Genomic DNA, 18,581 nt, shown 5'->3' with positions numbered 1-18,581 from the left:
GATGTATCTGTTATTGTTGTTTCACATAAGGACGATGTGACGTCGGAGAGGATTACCCACCTGTAGTCTGCGATTTCTTTTTATCTCATTTATGTTTAAATCAAAGGTGAAATCAGCAGGCACAGAACAAACTGGTAAAGACAACAATAACTGAAGGACTTTGAAGAACGTAAATGAAAGTTTGTGTTACCACGGCTTCTGCATCTCGACTGGGTCCAGCAGCCATTTTGTTGATGAGATTCTTGAAAATCTCCAGCCTCCTTTCAGCTCGCTCCTCCAGGATTTCTCTCTCCCTGGCCAGACGCTCACTGAGCCGAACACAAACACGTTCGCGTGACTTTGAGTTCAAATGTCAAAATAAAATCCCCCCTGGATCATTGTTAGGACAGCTCTAAAAGGGTCTCACTTGTAATCGTTCTGCATCTCGGAGAAAAGCTCGGAGAACTCTTTGCTGATGTCCTCTCGGACTCGGGACTCCATGAGCAGACTTTCGGCTCTGGCCTTCTTCAGCTGCACCTGCAGGTGTTTTAACAGCACCACCTGCCTCTGAGGGACAAAACAGCAAAACATAACATGAGCTTTTGTACTTTTTTACTTCTTTAGACAAAACCTTTTCACACAGCTTGATAATCCTCTGTGGAGACACACTGATGATTTCTTATTGCATTTGACTGAAGAGCATAATTATATTCAGTCGTCCACGGCAGACATGCACATGAGGTTTAATAGGATTAAACAGTCTATTCTCCCTTTAGAGAAGCTTTACATGACTCACTGTTCAAAAACCCTTATTTCTCCCATATTGGGCTTCCGTTCATTCACCCTTTGGTGTGATTGGCTGCCCCTCTCAGACAGAAGAAGGCTACAGCTGAGATCAGAGCCAGAGCTTTCTGCCTTTAGACCTCTGCAACAAACCATTTAAAGGAGTCTGATGAGGTTTAGGTACAGACTGTCCAAGTTTCACAGTTAAATTAAAAATGAGAACTTTGTCAAATTGCGAAGCAACATTTGTGCAGAGCGTTCATATAAAAAAGGGTTCTGTGTCCTTCTGTCTGATAGACAAATTAATTTGAGGCTGCAGAGTCACGTTTGAGAGCAAGTACAGGCAAAGCTACTGAAGTCAGCACATATTTCACATACAGTATGTATCCCAAACTGCCGTGAAACAGTCGCACCCATGCACTCACACTGACTCACACTTCCACATGTTTCAACACACATAAAGCATCCTATGAATGTTCAAACATTCTGTTACCCACATGTTTCTCACTATTTCACACAGCATCACGCACAGACACACACCTGTGTCACCACAGACTCTGATATTATCTTTCCGTTTGAGAAAAACACCTGTGGCTCAGTCATACGCACACTGCAGACCACATGAGGAACAGAACTGGCCTATAAATCTGCACTACACTGTAACTCTGTTTAAACACAGAGCGCTCCACTGCTTTTCTTTCCTCTGATGGTAAAACTCAAGTTTAAGAAGATTGTTTTGTGTCTCAGTCATCCATACTGACAGAAACAAGTCGGTATCTTCTACCAGGAAACTCCAGGACCTTTTCTTATCTGTTATGTGTGCTATGCTATGGGTGTCATGTCTTCATTCAACTGTTCAGTACCTGCTCACATGTTTCATCCAAATCACCGTGGCCCTGAGAAAAAAAAGACTGGTGCCCATCCCTGCTGTGGACTCAGGTAGGGGGCGTGAACATAAACTGTATCCAATGCATTCACACCCATATGGTGTGGGTGTTCTTAATCCACACGGTTTCATTTGATGTCGGCCCACTCTTTGCCGCTATGAGAGTTCCAGCTCTTCTGGGAAGCCTTTCCACAAGGTTTAGGAGTGTTTATGGGAAGTTTTGAGCATTCTTCCAGGAGCACATTTGTGAGCACAGACACTGATGTTGGACGAGAAGGCCTGGCTCGCAGTCTGCCATCTAACTCATCCCTAAGGTGGTCTGTTGGGTTGGGGTCAGGACTCTGCTCAGGTCAGTCAAGTTCTTCCACACCAAACTCACTCATCCATGTCTTTATGGATCTGGCTTTGAGCACCAATGCGCAGTCATTCTGGAAGAGGAAGGAGCCATCCCCAAACTGTTCCCACAAAGCTGGGGGCATGAAAATGTCCAGAATGTCTGTGTACGCTGAAGCATTAAGAGTTCTTTCCACCCCCACGCTGTAATCCCCTCTCCACCAAACTTTCTACTTGGCACAATGTAGTCAAACAAGTACTGTTTCCTGGCAACCACCAACACAGACTTGTCCATTGGACTGTTAGATGGAGAGTGGTGATTTGTCCAGTGGCGGCGTGCTTCACAGCACTGCATTGCACCCTGGTGATGCAAGGCTTGGATGCAGCTGCTCAGATATGGAAACATTTCCTCTCTACGCACAGTTGCTGAGCTAATCTGAAGGCCCCGTAAAGTTTGGAGGGCTGTAGTCGCTGACTGCAGAAAAGGTGGCAACATCTGAGCACTAGATGAGCACTTCCACAGCATGTCTTTATCCTCTCTTCCTTCTCTCTCCCCAACAATCGTGGCAGATGGCCCCGCCCCTCCCTGAGCCTGGTTCTGCCAGAGGTTTCTTCCTGTTAAAAGGGAGTTTTTCCTTCCCACTGTTGCCAAAGTGTTTGTTCATAGGGGGTCATATGATTGTTGGGTTTTTCTCTGCATGTGTTAGTGTAGGGTCTACCTTACAGTATAAAGCACCTTGAGGTGACTGTTGCTGTGATTTGGTGCTGTATAAATAAAATGGAATTGAATTAAATGATGTACCTCAGCAACTGCTGACCCTGCTCTGTGTCGCTTCCACTTTGTTATAACACCACTAAAATCTGACTCTACCGTCTCACAGTGATTCGAACTATGCAGAGCCCAGTGGTCTACTTTAGCCCCAGGGCTCGACGTTTGACCCCCCGGGTTTTTCCACAGTGAGGGAAGGTGATACTCTCTGCCACCAGTTTGGCTCCACCCCCACAGCACAGCTACACCTCTTGACGGCAGCGAATGCTTCCAGATGATTGATGAAATAAAAATGTGCTAACCTGATGCGTCTTCTTACAGATGAGAATATTATCTTCATCGTTATCACCGTCTTCTTCGGCTTCGGTCTGATCCGTGGTGTCCATCATCATGCTCTCCTCTTCCTCACACTCATCATCCTCATCCTCCTGGATAAAAACATTTAATGGAGATTTATGTGACAATTAAAGATGTAAACGACATGAAATACTTTGTAAACCATGGTGCGAAAGTGATCTCTTCGTCCTACCTGTACGTCCTCCAGACTGCTTTCAAAGCCCATCAGGGAGCTCGTCCTGCTGCTCCGGAGAGCTTTCCTCTCTGTGCTGTTCATGATGAAGGAAACCTCACCGGCAGACCTCTGTGGCATGAAGGGAAGGGGCTTGGAGGACAGAACTACAACCTGAAAACACACAAGAAGAAAAAGGCAAATATGATGTTTAATACGTATGTGAATATTTGGGAATTCTACCAACAATGCCATAATCTGACATGGCAGGTTAGATATGAATGTAATATGAATAGGTTACAGTGACACAGAGGAATACAATGACTGCATGGTTCTCTTGCTGCACAGATTATCTAAGTCCACATGGAAGATTTTAAACCGTTCAGCCTGTGGACTGTACTTTTCCACTTCTGGGTGGGTGGGGGTGTGTGTGTTGGCACAGTTCCCAAACAGAGGGATGACTTGCAGACTTAATGCAGCCCGGAGCGCACGAACAAACACAATGAAACATGTATGAACCTTCTGCGCCACAGCAGAGAACTTGAGGACGTTGAGCGTCTCGTCGTACATGGAGGCGCACTGGTTGATGTTGACGATCATGCAGGCTTTACCCCGACCACAGAAGAAGCTCTGCAGGTAGTGGGTCAGCTTGCTTTCTCTGAAGGGAACGTGCTGCAGCAGCCTGAAGGAGGGAACCGGCAAACAGTACAGAACAGCTTCATTGTGAAACAGTAATCCATTTTTATAACACATTCATCAGCATTAGCACTTGTGTTTGTGTCCACCACCAATGCATTGTTCACACTCCTTTAAGTAGTGGCCTCCAGCATTCTCCAGAGAAGCTACAGTAAGCATTAAACCAGACTGCAAAAAGAGTTTAAAATCAGGCTAAAACAAGATGAGTTGTAGATATCCATCCATCTTTTACGTACAGTGTTCATTCACCACTCTGCATTCAAACATTAGTTTGTCTCTCTCTCTCTCCCTCTGCTCCTCCCTTCACCCTCAGCAGCAGGCTGCTCCTCTCTGAGCAAAGTTCTGAACGAGCTTTCTTCCTGTTCAGAGGGAGTTTTTCCCTTTCCACTGTTACCAAGTGCTCCCTCACATGATTGTCGGGGTTTTCTCCTCTAATATTGTAGGGATATTTAGCCCATGATATAAAGCGTGGCGATTGGTTGATATTGAGTTTTATTTATATCATAAATCACCTAAGACAGAGAGGGAAAGAAGGATGGATAAAACCCTCACTTGGCCTGCTGATTGTGTCTCAGAGCATTGATGCATTTTCCCAGAATGAGCAGCGACGTGTTGATGTTTCCTGCTTCTTTCAGACGCTCTCCTTTGTTGTGAGTCTTCGCACAACGCTCAGAGCCAGCCAGGTCACACAGACACAACCTGGAGACACAAACAGCACAGAGCAGGTGAAGCTTAATTTATACTTCTGTGCTGAATCTAGATAAAGCCAATAAGGTAGTCTATGCAAGCAACCACAGCAGCATTTACAGTGGGCTTGTGTTGCTTTGGAATTTCTGCTGGGTTTCTGTCTTCCAGTTGATTCTTTCTGTGCCAGCCTTTTGCAAAAACAGTGACATATGTAGTAACCATAAATGCACTGGAGGAAATGACAGTACTGACACGCAGTTACATTTTTAGGAAAGTGCATATCAGCTTACGGCTTACCCTTCCCAGAAGGGTTTGTTGTTACAACATACATATGATATAGATTTGATTAAGAAGCTAAATCCCACCTCACACAGTTATTTTTAACTATCTGAGAACACGTCAAACACTCGTTTATGTGCACTAGTTTTACTCACTCGCTGACAGTTTGGACCCTCGGTGTCCCGACATCCTCAATCCTCAAAATTCGAATGGAGAAAATACTGTGGCTGCACGAAGAAGAATCACAGCACACATTTCAATGAAAAAAGAAAAAAGCAGAACAATTTCTCAGTAACAGATCCGCCCTCTCGTGCAGTTCATGGGGTGACGGCCCAGAGCAGGCGTTGCCTCATATTAAATACATAATTGTAGTGAGGTCTGTAAAATCTCTTCTCTTTCTCACTAGTATTTATTGCCTGATACTGACCCTGACTTTGTCGTGTTTAATGATGTCAGAACCTGATCAATCTTGTGCTGTTTAAAAGTCTGAAGAAAAACAAACGTGGAGTTCAGTGTGCAGAGTCTTAAACTGCGGAAATTCACTGCTGCAAACACGTATGACACCGAGCAACGTTCATTGCATGTTGCATGCAGGAAAATACTGTACAAATACAAGTTCACTGGACATAACTGATGATTCCTTAATACTCATTTTAACTTTGCATTCAGTTCTGTCACTTTTGAAAAACCTTGTTGGTCAAAGGGCTGAAGGTGATGTCAGACAGACAGAGAGACTAAAGTATTAGTGCTGCCTCCTTAAATGACTCAACTATTCACCACTGACGAAACCTTTAGGCTACATCCACACGTGCACGGGTATTTTTGAAAACGAGATTTTCCATTTTCCTTTAAAAAAACAAAACAAAACAAAACAAAACAAAAAAAACCTGTCCACACGTGCAGTTTTGAAAAAAACCATCTCCGTCCACATGTAAACGCTAAAAACGAAATGCTGGCCAATCAGAAGCCTAGAAGCCTGGGAGGGAAACAGTAAACAGGGTTGTGTTCTCTCACAAAACCTTTTTCCTGAACAGGCAGAAAACGTTGTGTTACTTTTCAAGTGCCTTCATCATTTCAAACGTTAATAACTAAAGACAGTATTTTGGTTGGTGTAGACTCACATCTTAGAAATAAATAAAATGCATACAGCTTACATAAATTTAATAAAAAAAATTAATTTATTCAAAACCGATGTGGAGATTTGGGTTGTGAGTGTGTCTGTGTTGAATGTAGAAGCCACGTCCGAAGTTCACTCTGACGCCTCTGCTTTTCTCACTGGAGGGACAGTAACTGTGTGTGTGTGTGTGTAAAACTGCAGATGGTCAGATTAACAGCATCAGTATTTTGTCTCTATCCACCATTGTAGAAATTTATGTCATTTAAACAATAATGTGGTGTAAAGCGTGACGGCAAAAACGACGCACACGTTGACGTTGCGTGAGTAAATCTCTGGGTTTAGGTGTGGACGAGAAAAACAAAGTGTGAGTACTGGGCTGCCAGGACTTCCTCCATAATACAACACATTCATTCACATTCTTAGAGCGCCTACTCCAAAGAGTCTCAGTGCGGTTGGTCCACACCTGAGTTCATTTCACACGTCCACACGTATTTCTGAAAACGCCGCTTTTTCCATGCGTTTGGGCCTTTCGTCCACATATAAACGCCGTTTTAAATCACTGAAAACTGAGATTTTTTAAAACATAGTTTTTGCGTTTACGTGTGGACGAGGAAAACAGATTTATTCACCCAACATCAAAGCTGTGCGCCATGTTATTGTTTACATGAGATGAATTTCTACAATGACAGAGACAAAATACTGCTGCTGCTGTTTTCACACAGTTACTGTCCCTGTATTTAGACAGACTGCTTCTGTGCGCCATCTTTGTTTACGCTTTCCCTCCCAGACTTCTGATTGGCCAACATTTCTACACGGTTAGGATTATTTGGTCACCTGTTGCTTTGGCGTGTTCTTGACAGTCTTTGACTTCGTTTACATGCAGATGGAGATATATTTCCAAAACTGCACGTGTGATGGGATTTGTTAACATCCACTGTTTATAAAAACACCCGTGTACGTGTGGACGCAGCCTTGGCCTGGGCCTAAATGCTGCAGCTTGTCGTCCTCACCTCCTGCTGGACAGGTGATTGAGTCGAGTGGAGGAGAAGCTCTGGTTCTTCTTTCCCAGCTTCATCACCATGTACGCCTCTTCGGCACTGTTAACCTGAACCCAGCGCAGATCTAGATGGAAATACACAAACACAGCGTACGAGTCACTGAGAAGGCTCTCGTACAGTCTTATAAGAAACTTACGATAAAGCTGACATTTAGTTCTGCTTTTACTTATAATTTTAGATTTGACCTTTGACAAACGCGTTTCCCTTGACATCCTGCGAGAGGCGCAGTGCGGTTCTCCTCAGGGCCCCACCAGGCGCCACTTCCAGGAGGTCGTGAATGTTCTCGTTGTAAATTTCACAGAAAGAAACCCAAACAGAGAACTTGGTGTTAGCTTCCACCTCCAGTGAGATTTCACCCTCTGCATTGGTCCACAGCATGGAGGTGCCTGCAGCAGACACACACACACACACACACACACACACACACACACACACACACACACTGTATCATCCCCACTGCTGTGGAAAATCTGCACTGTGCTTTTGTAAAATACATTCCTGTCTTGGAGCTTAATCTGTAATGTTAACATTAACAGCACAGACATGTTCAGTGTTGCATGCACTACATTAAAATGTAAAACTTGCCTTCAATGACAGTCCTGTTGGTCGAGTTCAACAGACTGATGTTGGTCTTTGCACTCTAAAGTAAAAATAATAAAATATTATAAATACATTAAAAAAAACATGTGTGGCTGATAAGCAAGAGCAGACAAAAAGCTTTAGAGAAGAGTTCACGACATGATTGAGATTCAGCAAAGACTCATCACAAGCTTTAAAATGGTTTACACGATGCAACAGTGAAATAAAACTACTCCTGCATTTCTGAAAACCAGTTTGTGGGTTCAGAGCAAATATTTAAGCTTGCAGAGCTGTGCAATGCTTTCTTTGAGCCGTATATTAACACCCCGTTAGAGCCCTGCTGATATTTGAGTCTAGTTGCAATCCTATGTTCTTGTGCACCTGTTTGTTTTCCCTCTCTGCTCACGAGGATCTTTGAGTGTCTGTCTGCAGGGCTCATTGGTGTGCATGATGAATGGTTCTGCTAGCACCTGGCTCTTCCTCACATCCTACTGTTTAAAACGTTCCTCCGGCGACTGACAGAAACAGCGTCTCAGTCCTGTCCTCAGCCTCCCAAATGTTTGAAATTGCACCTTCTCTCTGTTTCTTATGCAAAGATGTGACTTTTGTTAGGTCTAGTTTGGTTTGTACTGCACGTTTCTTTGTCATCGGAGGGGTGGGGGAGATTAGGTGCAATGAGGCATAGCTGATACATTTCTATATTTGACTGCAAATATGTTTTTTGAAAATATTGCCAACAAGCTCCCAAAAAACAAAAACAAACAAACAAAGGTAAAACACAGCTTCAATTCTTTAAAACACAACAGAACAACGTTCAAAACCTTCCAGAACAGACGATCACTGATTGGCCGCACAGGGTGGGTGTCGGGTGTTCCCACAGCAGAGTATTTCTCCATGCATCACGTCACCCTCTAATCAGTTTCACCCCCCAAAAAATGGCCTTGCAACATTCTTACTTCTTCACTGTCAGGAAATGCCTCCGACAACAAGTTTATGACTGCAGTTACACACACACACACACACACACACACACACACACACACACACACAAAGCAGAACTTTGTGCCATGCTCAAACATGCCGCATGTGAAGGACTCAAAATGTGGTTTTAGCGTCAGGATTAGTTAGGTTGTGGTTAGGTTTAGGCATTCATTTTTGATGGTTAAGGTTAGGGAAAGTATTTTGTTACTTAGGTGTCCCCACAAAGATATGAAAACACAGTGTGTGTGTGTGTGTGTGTGTGTGTGTGTGTGTGTGTGTGTGTGTGTGTGTGTGTGTCTGCTTACACACACACACATTACCTCTTTTAGCTGTCTGAGGAGGCTTCGTTTGAACAATGCTTCCTCCGTCTGCTGCTCCACAGTGAGCCTTGTGAACTCTCGGCAGCGATGCGGCTTGATGCTCATTCCAGGGAAAACCTTTTCATCGATGCTGCTGAAGATGACATCGAGAGACCTGGGCAGGATGCCGGCGTCAGAATCCGGACCTTGAGTGACAAAAGCATGATGATGAACTGTGACACATCGACAGGCAGTCGTGTTTTATTAGCTTTCAAAGTCAGTCAGTTATTACCATACAATAAAAGTAATAAAAGTATGAAGTGCTAAATCGTGAAGTGAGAATCACATCAAGGGAAGGGATGAGAATCAACAACTGGTTCCCAGTAGTTCAATTCCTTGGAACTGGCGATCTGCTTGCACTATGATTGGCTGATTTCGTGGAGTAGTATAATGAATGACTTTTGCCTGGGAGTAATTAAGTAACTTGCTGCATCACTTTAGCAAAAAGTATCCTGTGCAATCCTTTTTTAAGTAACAACTCCAACACTGATCACAACAAAGAGCAGGAATGCCTCCAACATGCACAAACAGGTGACCGCACAGCATCAATGTCTTTGAAATCCTGCTGAGAGACGGTGCCGACTTTTAACATGGTGAAAACAAAAATCGATAATGAATCAGAAATCAGCGAAATTCTTACCGATTCTCATCCCTAATCAAGGGAATGAAGTACAATTAATTTCTTACTGTAAAATCCATCATCATCATCAACCAGCCAGCCCACACAAGTTTGTTAGCCTTTACAATAAAAACTCAAAACACTGATTCTGATCTCACTTCTACAGGCTGCTTCACAAGCCTGAGTATGAAAGCCATACAGGCTGTTTAATGAGATCAAACACCTTCCAAAGGAAAAGCAAAGAAATTCTTTTTAAAAGGAAAACTCAGTGACTCTGTCGAATAGTCCTGGTAGTCGTATATAAAAGTGAAGCCAAAGTTTGAATTGCGACTTCCTAGGTATTATTTCTTTATTTTTTTTTAAATGTTTTTTCATGTTGGAGTATAGAGTTCATCAAAACAGGTTCAAGACAGCAGCTGGACGAGATCCAGTGTTGAAGACAGTGGACTCACAATCATGTGAGTGTTTGTTGCTGTTACACAGATCCACCACAAGATGGCGTCAGTCAGATGGTTTCATACAAAGCAGCAAAGCAACTTTTCTTGACATAAAAAGTGATGCACTTCAGGACATGAGGGACTGCCACATACCGAGGAATGTAAAGGTCTTCCCAGCATTTGTGACTCCATAAGTGAAAACCAGAGAGTTTCTGCCTTCGAGAACATCTTTCACCAAATCCTTCACCGTGCCTGCGAACAGCTCTCTCTGTGTTGTCTCAGGGCCATACACCTGTCCAAGGAAGGGAAAAGGCACATCTGTACTGAGGGTAAACTTATCGTCTCACATTTAAATATAAGGAATTCTCCAACATTCTGGCCTCAGACTGAGCAAAAAAGGCAAGGAATGGATCATTTACAAGAACTTCAGAATCTTTCTGTGGATGTCGATGATAAAAACACTTTATGACACCAGGAAACACCAACCTGAGAGAACTGGAAGCGCTGTCCAGTCTGTGGAAAACCTTTGTCAGTGCTCAGTCTTGCTGAGAGGGACGAACTGGGAGGCTTGAGCAGAACTGTGTCAGGGAGCTCGATGCTAACACAGTCCTGTTAGTGAATGAATAAATAACAGGAGGAACAAAGACAGAGGTTATTCTGGTTCAGTTTACATTCACTTAACATGATCTGCAGAAGCATCAGCAGAACCTCATCATTTTGACACTGTAGCAGAAGTTCTCCACCACATAACAAAGCCTGTTCTGTTTATTCGATGGCCTTTGAATTCAGTTTCTGCACTTTGAACACAAATTCAGTTCCAATCAATATCCAGCATATTAATTACTCTCATGTCTATGACTTCATTCTTTTTTTACCTGAGACTCTCCACTGTTTGTCTCTGCTGAGGTGAAAGGTCGGACTCGGAGGTAGACCTGAAGGTGCTCTTTCTCCTCGGTGCAGTAATCCTGCAGGAAACATTGGATTTCAGTGAAAATCACAAAGTGAAAGATGAGATTTTTGGTGTTACGTTCAGTTTCCACAACAGGCTATGGATGGATATGTAGGTGTTTATACATAAGGTTCCATTAACACTTCATTATTGGTTCATAATCAGTTTCCTCTGTGGGAAATCGGGGGCCTGCACATGTTTTTAACATCAGCAAAACAGTTTCATTACCTCCGAGTCTGAACCTGAGGCCTGCCACCAACACCAAGGCTGAAAGGTTAACCCTGACTCTTTTCCACATGATGAGCAGGAACACAAAAGCATAAAATATCCTCCAAGACATGAGCCATTTTTGTAGCAGTCTATAAACATGTTCATTTGTGCTGTAAACTTTTCAACACGGGAGCCTACAGGGACTGGACCACTTCTGGAGCCTCTAGTGGCTCTTAGAGGAACTGCAGTTTTTGGCTTAATTCTTCACATCTGGAGTTTGCTGCTTGCCAAATCCCAAAATGTATAACCAAGTACCTAAATATCTTAATAGTCAAATATATGCATCTTACCCAACTCAACACACTGAAGAAACAGAGTAAATGAAAGCTTGAATTTGACTTGGGTGCAAAAAAGCTCCACTGTTTCCAGTTTAATGTTTTAATGTTACCTAGGAGTCCGTGCCAGACTAAAACACATTCATAGTGCTGGTGTGCAGAGTAAAGGGTCATAGACACTAATCCCATTTCCACACATGCACTGCAGTCCCAAACCTTCCCAGACACTGGTCAGAGGCACCAACACAAATGTCGCAGCAGAGCTGGACTGCACATTAAAATGTTTTTTAAATGCACCAGCTCTCTTGTACAAAGCCAGTAGGAAAACATAGCATTCCATGCATCAGCTCCACAATACATTATATTACAAACGTCATGCATTTATGTTCCCTGGTGCAATGAGACAAGCCCGGATGTCTGAGAACCACGCGTCAGCCTCAGATGATGATTTTGTACCTAAAAAGGAGCTACTTCAAACACGGTGAAGAAGCTGGTGATGTGAGACCCAGATGCAAACAAATGACACTAGTTACACTTCATATGACAGGAAAAGTAAACGCGCATGGAAACTACAAATGGGGTTACATATTGGAGAAGCAGAGCTTTGAGCTCGACCGAGCTACAACATCCCAGGTAGAAAACACTTTTCACATTTATTCTGTGAATATTGTGCAGTTCCAGACAAGTCACAAGGTTACCGTGGTTACTTATTTTTGCTGCATCACTGGATGTGATGCTGTCTCACTACTGCTGCTGCAGCTGGGAACTTGCTTTCAATAAACTGACAGTTCAAATTTGGGAGTGTGTAAGGACAGGACGTTTACATCATTTACGTTTCCTACTGTCTGCAAACAACAACAAATCACTGTTCAGTAAACTTTCTTGAAACATCCTGACATAATTTTGTTGCATATTAACACCACATTCTGCCTCCAGGTCTGCCGGCCTCCCCACCAACAGTCACTGAACAATCATCTGTGGAACAGTGGACTATGTTATTTATAAAGTTTCAATCCAATTTAATTTAATTTGTTTATTAATATATTTTACTTTTACCATGTGATTCATTTAGTATTGTAATTTCCACTTTTTTTGTAACCTTAATTGAATATTTTTTTGTCTTTTATTGGTTCCATCTGCCACCCAGTGGGTTTTTCCTCCCTTTCACACTAACAGCGTGAAGCCATAATTGTCTATTGCAGACACATAGCCAGCCGCCCAGACAGACATATTAAATATTGCACACATTGTAATGCTGGTGATTTTCCACTGGCTATGGCTAAAAGCCATTAGGAGGGGTGCCAAAAAAATCCCTATCTGCAGGAAAAACCTTGACTAAACCAACAACAATAAGCAGTGCTATCAGCAGCAGCTATCAGGCCAACTGAATTTAAAGTTAAACATGAAGTCAGCCCAGAGAAACAAACCACAGCAGTGGTTAATAACTCCTGTATGTCAAGAACCTGAAGTCTTGGATCTGATTTAGAATCCATCCGATTATTTAACGATATTCAGCATTATTTCTTCCTCTTTCTGCACTTGCTGCTCTGTGGCCTACAGAAAAACACGTCACTTCTGTTTCTATTATTCGTTTCATTTAAGAAGGGCCAGTGAACAATGTTTAATATGTACATGTGGGTACATCATGTAAAAGTGACAGGTTTTTTGCCCTTATAGTTCCTGGAAGGTACAGCCTTTATAAAAAATAAATAAATAAATGAATGAATAAACAGAAACAGGAAAAATAGACTTAAAACAACATAAAAGAACAAGAAAGCACACAAAATTTGCATAGCTAAACTAGGGAACAATGACAGCCTCAGACTGCACGCACAGCATGCACACATGAAGATAAGTAAACCACTGGGTAAATGCTGCAGTGTTATGATAAGTGCTGGCTTATATGGGGTCATGTGATTGTTGGGGTTTCTCCCTTTACTCTTTACCTTAACCACATTAAGCACTTTGAGGCGACTTGCTGTGAATTTGTGCGACATATATAAGACTGAACTGAAATTAGGAAGCAGCAGACAGGCAGAGCTGTGACAGTCCAAACAAGATAATTTACACATAAATAATAATAACAAGGCTGAAATGTGTTATTAATGTTTTCAAATACTGTGTCCAGTTATATCAGTCTGTTCACATGTAATGCAAGTTGTTTGGCTGTCAGATAAAAACCATTTAGCTCAAATACGCTGCCAATCAAATGGTGCATTTAATGTCTTTAAATGCAACACTGGAACAACATTTCTTGATTTCTAAGAAACAGTGATTAGTCATTTTTATAAAGATTTCAGACACTTTCCTGGTATCTCTACAGATACCTCTGAAAGAAGAGAGAGTGGATGTCTCCCATCAGTCTGCAGCAAAGTTTAAAAGGAAATCAGCCCAATTTAAAGATGGCTCAACTAAACTAAACTAGTTCGTCTGCATTCTGACAGCTTTGGTTTTAACCTCCTCAGATCCACCAGATGCTTGTTGATCAGGTGGTTTGATAAAAGACTCTTGATGGCTTTTTCATTGCAATCACAGTAAAAAGCGCTGCTCTTGTCAACTTTAGAAAACTTTTTTCTCTCACTCCACCCGGCTTCAGCTACTCAACATCTCCGTCACTCCCTGCGAGTCTCTAAGAACCAAGACTGTGGCTTCAACATAAACTACAGCAGTAACTTTCACTGCTGTTGTGAAATCAAAAACGGAGACAGCTGGGACTAAGTCTGCAAATACTTTTTTTTTTTTTTTTAAGTGCTAGAGTCATCTATTTATAGCTGAAAAACTAATTGATGTATTTGCCCTGTTGAGTCCTTCACCACCAGCATTGTCCTCCTGCTGAGTTTTCCACACCACTTTCTTTCAGTTGCCTCATACGCTTCGGTTACTGTGACAACAATCCACCACTTTGCTTCACAGGCGAACTGTAGCTGGCCATTCAAATCCCCTGACATACTTTTTTTGGTTATTAGTCCCGTTTAACGCTGCTTCTGAATAACAGTCTTCCCTGTGTTAACAAATAACACATGAATGACTGATGAACTGTTTTAGTCTAAATTTGGACACCAAGATTAAATTATTATTATTTTGACAGCAAATATATATCAGTTCCTTTATTACTACTAATAACAAGTCAGTATCAGTCCAGGAAAAGTTACATCAATGAAATCCTCGTTTTATTTGTAAAAGATTTAATAAATGATCTATTTATATCATTTTTTATGTATAAGGTTCTGACTGCATGGAGACATTTGGGGTGCAGTTACTGAAGAATTGTGGATAGAAATGTTTAGAAAATGGCCCAAAATAGGCTGAATCTGTACACATTTCTGTTTAATAGAGTGTGTGCTTGGACCGATTCTTAGGCACGAAACCCCCAGATGTACAGCCAAGTGTGTGCATGCTGCTGTAAACACTTCATAATGTTTTAAACATAGTAGGTATCCCGTATCACGTTATTTGACCCTTATGGTCAACACAAGCGTTTATGTCAGCACTGTATAAAAGACCAGGGCCCGTATCCCTAAAGATTCTGAGAATCCTCTCAGAGAGCTCCTAACTTAACCTAAAAATTCCTTGCCAGGAGTTTTAGCTTAGAAGTGATTCCAGAACATTTTCAGTGAACTCTGAGCAAGGAATGGATGGAAAATCCTATCTTAGTGAGGAGGTGTGGTTGACCCCGTTGCTAGGTATGAGTCATCATTTCAAAAGCCGTGATTGGTTGATCCTACAAGTTTGATGGAAATGAGCTTTTGGTGAGAATGAGCAAAGGATGTACCCTCAAATCAATAAACATAATTATACACTCCAATCTTATGCTGACTGTAATTGTAAATAATATTTCACATTCAAGAAAATATCTGGAAAATGAATAGTAAGCTGTAGGGGTTATAGCCTAACACTAGAATCTAAAATATGTGAAAACTTAAACTCATTACACCCTGTTCAAATAATGATTCGTGTCTTATTTGCTCATATCAATATCCTAGCTGGCATATTTTGTACTTTCACTCCCATATGGACCCCATTGAAAACAAATGGTAAATGGCCTGTATTTGTATAGCGCTTTACTAGTCCCTAAAGACCCCAAAGCGCTTTACACATCCAGTCATCCACGCACACATTCACACACTGGTGATGGCAAGCTACATGTAGCCACAGCCACCCTGGGGCGCACTGACAGAGGCGAGGCTGCCGAACACTGGCGCCACCGGGCCCTCTGACCACCACCAGTAGGCAACGGGTGAAGTGTCTTGCCCAAGGACACAACGACCGAGACTGTCCAAGCCGGGGCTCAAACCGGCAACCTTCCGATTACAAGGCGAACTCCCAACTTTTGAGCCACGATCGCCTATCTCAAGGGGCTGTCCCTAATGAAGAAGAAATCACAATGTTACAAGTTCAGTGTGGTCTTAACGAAGGTAACACGGCTCAGCTTTTATCAATGTCTGTGATTGCTGGCTGGTCTATTTGTAAAGGCTTGTTAACAAATATCCTACAAACACAGAAAATGGAGAAAAAAAGGACTCGCAAGCTGAACTGGACTGAGGAGCAAGGTTTGTTGCTGGCCCAGTTGGTGAACGAACATAAAGGTATCTCTCCTGCCTCTTCTGTTGGCCATTTTGTGCAGCTGCTTAGGGGAACTCTTAAGCCACTAAAAGTCCTCTTCCCTGCTCTTAGCAGATCTCGCCTTAGGAGCCCTTTTAAGCGCTAGGAATCTTGAGGAATAGCTTTTATATTAACTGGGATTGTCGTGTCACTTTTAGGGGAAATTCTAAGAAAACGTCACGGGTCTGAGAATTTTCTTAGAATTTGGCCGCTAGGAGCCACTTTTTGCACAAAGATTCTTTAGGGATACGGGCCGCCTTAGGAGCCCCTTAAAAGGGCTCCTAAGGCGAGATCTGCTAAGAGCAGGGAAGAGGACTTTTAGTGGCTTAAGAGTTCCCCTAAGCAGCTGCACAAAATGGCCAACAGAAGAGGCAGGAGAGATACCTTTATGTTTGTTCACCAACTGGGCCAGCAACAAGCCTTGCTCCTCAGTCCAGTTCGGCTTGCGAGTCCTTTTTTTCTCCATTTTCTGTGTTTGTAGGATATTTGTTAACAAGCCTTTATAAATAGACCAGCCAGCAATCACAGACAGTGATAAAAGCTGAGCCGTGTTACCCTCGTTAAGACCACACTGGACTTGTAACGTTGTGATTTCTACTTCATTAGGGACAGCCCCTTGAGATAGGCCATGTTGTTTTCAGTGGGGTCCATATGGGAGTGAAAGTACAAAATATGCCAGCTAGGATATTGATATGAGCAAATAAGACACGAATCATTATTTGAACAGGGTGTAATGAGTTTACGTTTTCACGTATTTTAGATTCTAGTGTTAGGCTATAACCCCTACAGCTTACTATTCATTTTCCAGATATTTTTCTTGAATGTGAAATATTATTTACAATTACAGTCAGCATAAGATTAGAGTGTATAATTATGTTTATTGATTTGAGGGTACATCCTTTGCTCATTCTCACCAAAAGCTCATTTCCATCAAACTTGTAGAATCAACCAATCACGGCTTTTGAAATGATGACTCATACCTAGCAACGGGGTCAACCACACCTCCTCACTAAGATAGGATTTTCCATCCATTCCTTGCTCAGAGTTCACTGAAAATGTTCTGGAATCACTTCTAAGCTAAAATTCCTGGCAAGGAATTTTTAGGTTAAGTTAGGAGCTCTCTGAGAGGATTCTCAGAATCTTTAGGGATACGGGCCCTGGTTTACCTGTGAGTCTGGTAAGGTGCCAACTTCTGATAAGTGCGCCCCTTTCAAAACGTCAGCTTCTACCTGTTCCTGCTTGTCAGCCTTGTCCAGGCATGATTCCATCATCCTGCAACAACAACAACAACAACAACAAAATGAGAAAGCAACTGTAGATTTAAAAATGAACTGTCAAAAAAACCCCACGATGTTAAATGATCACACATACACAAACTCGCTGTACAAAAACATGAAATTTATCAATGTAGTATGGTTATCAAGTTGGTGCAAATCCCGCCCTTCAAAAAGCAGGCGTTTCGGAGGGTCGCTGTGAATTCGGCAAACAAATAAATAAACAAAAGAAGTCAGTCAGCTTCGTTAGCCAACAACTGATTAGCTCATTGCTACGATTTAACTGCTAAGCTAGCCAGCTAACAACAATGGTTAGCACTGCAGGGGAAAAAAACCGTAACAATAGATTTCTGAGCGTTTTTACCAAGTCACAGCCAAACGTCATCACTGTATCATCGATGTCTATTCCAGACACTCGTGCACTTTTCATTGGTGTATCACAAAATTCTGATTAGTGCCACTTTCCACTTGAGAAGGAGCCGCACCTGTCAGTTAATAATCACAACACATTTTAACAAATGTCCGGCATCCTTTCCGAAACAGGAGTCGGACAGTAACCGTTAAACTGGGATACTACTCGACAAACATACTCACGTTGCTGTTATATCTGGAACATCGGGTGCTAAAACAGAAGAATATTCTTTTGTATGCTAACCAACGTAGAGCTAAACAAAATAACAGGACGGCGCTCTGAGTTTGAAACGAACCAATCGGCTTCGACAAGAAACTGCACATGCGTGCTTTGTGTTGCGTTCATATGTAAGGCGTACAGGCGGATATTAGAACTCGTAAATAAACCAGCGGAGATCTCTATAAAGCGTCTGTTATCAGGCTGTTATCAACCAGTTATGATATGAGTGGTTAGAATACAAAGTAAAAGATTAAATTGTTAAATTAGCTCATCTAAAAAAAACCATTTAATTTATTTTAGAGTCATTAAAACCAAAATACATCAAAATCTCGCTAGTTCAGGTTTTAATGACGTGATGAAGAGTTTTTAGTTGATGGTAAAATGAGAGGACAAAAAGTGAATTTGACTCTTTCCTTGGGCTTAGTGAAATGTGGGATTCACGATGTTCATAATCTGTAAACAAAAACTCTATGTCACAAAAGGGACCTAGTTTTGATGTTATTTGTCCCA

General features: G+C 42.1%; 1 protein-coding gene across 5 annotated transcripts in view; it reads right to left on the bottom strand.

The window, feature by feature from the left end:
• Nucleotides 1-18,183, bottom strand: part of kif20ba (kinesin family member 20Ba) — a 63,863-nt gene extending 45,680 nt beyond the window's left edge. For 4 of the 5 annotated variants that reach the window (XM_005473742.4, XM_005473745.4, XM_019349358.2 and 1 more), the window contains exons 1-16: nt 18,035-18,183; nt 17,333-17,438; nt 10,946-11,035; nt 10,557-10,679; nt 10,224-10,362; nt 8,976-9,160; nt 7,681-7,735; nt 7,281-7,481; nt 7,048-7,159; nt 5,076-5,147; nt 4,507-4,653; nt 3,778-3,940; nt 3,280-3,432; nt 3,053-3,178; nt 407-546; nt 191-308 (exon numbers count right to left, since the gene is read on the bottom strand). In XM_005473742.4, the coding sequence (XP_005473799.1) occupies nt 191-308; nt 407-546; nt 3,053-3,178; nt 3,280-3,432; nt 3,778-3,940; nt 4,507-4,653; nt 5,076-5,147; nt 7,048-7,159; nt 7,281-7,481; nt 7,681-7,735; nt 8,976-9,160; nt 10,224-10,362; nt 10,557-10,679; nt 10,946-11,035; nt 17,333-17,437 (1,929 nt within the window). In that variant the 5' untranslated portion in view covers nt 17,438; nt 18,035-18,183. Of the gene's footprint in view, nt 1-190; nt 309-406; nt 547-3,052; nt 3,179-3,279; nt 3,433-3,777; nt 3,941-4,506; nt 4,654-5,075; nt 5,148-7,047; nt 7,160-7,280; nt 7,482-7,680; nt 7,736-8,975; nt 9,161-10,223; nt 10,363-10,556; nt 10,680-10,945; nt 11,036-17,332; nt 17,439-17,804; nt 17,926-18,034 lie in introns of all 5 variants that reach the window. The other variant, XM_019349357.2, reaches the window with a different exon arrangement.
• Between the last annotated feature and the right edge of the window lie 398 nt (nt 18,184-18,581).

Source organism: Oreochromis niloticus, linkage group LG13, assembly GCF_001858045.2.
Source record: "Oreochromis niloticus isolate F11D_XX linkage group LG13, O_niloticus_UMD_NMBU, whole genome shotgun sequence".
Classification (NCBI taxonomy): Eukaryota; Metazoa; Chordata; class Actinopteri; order Cichliformes; family Cichlidae; genus Oreochromis; species Oreochromis niloticus.
This window is presented reverse-complemented; position numbering and strand designations above follow the sequence as displayed.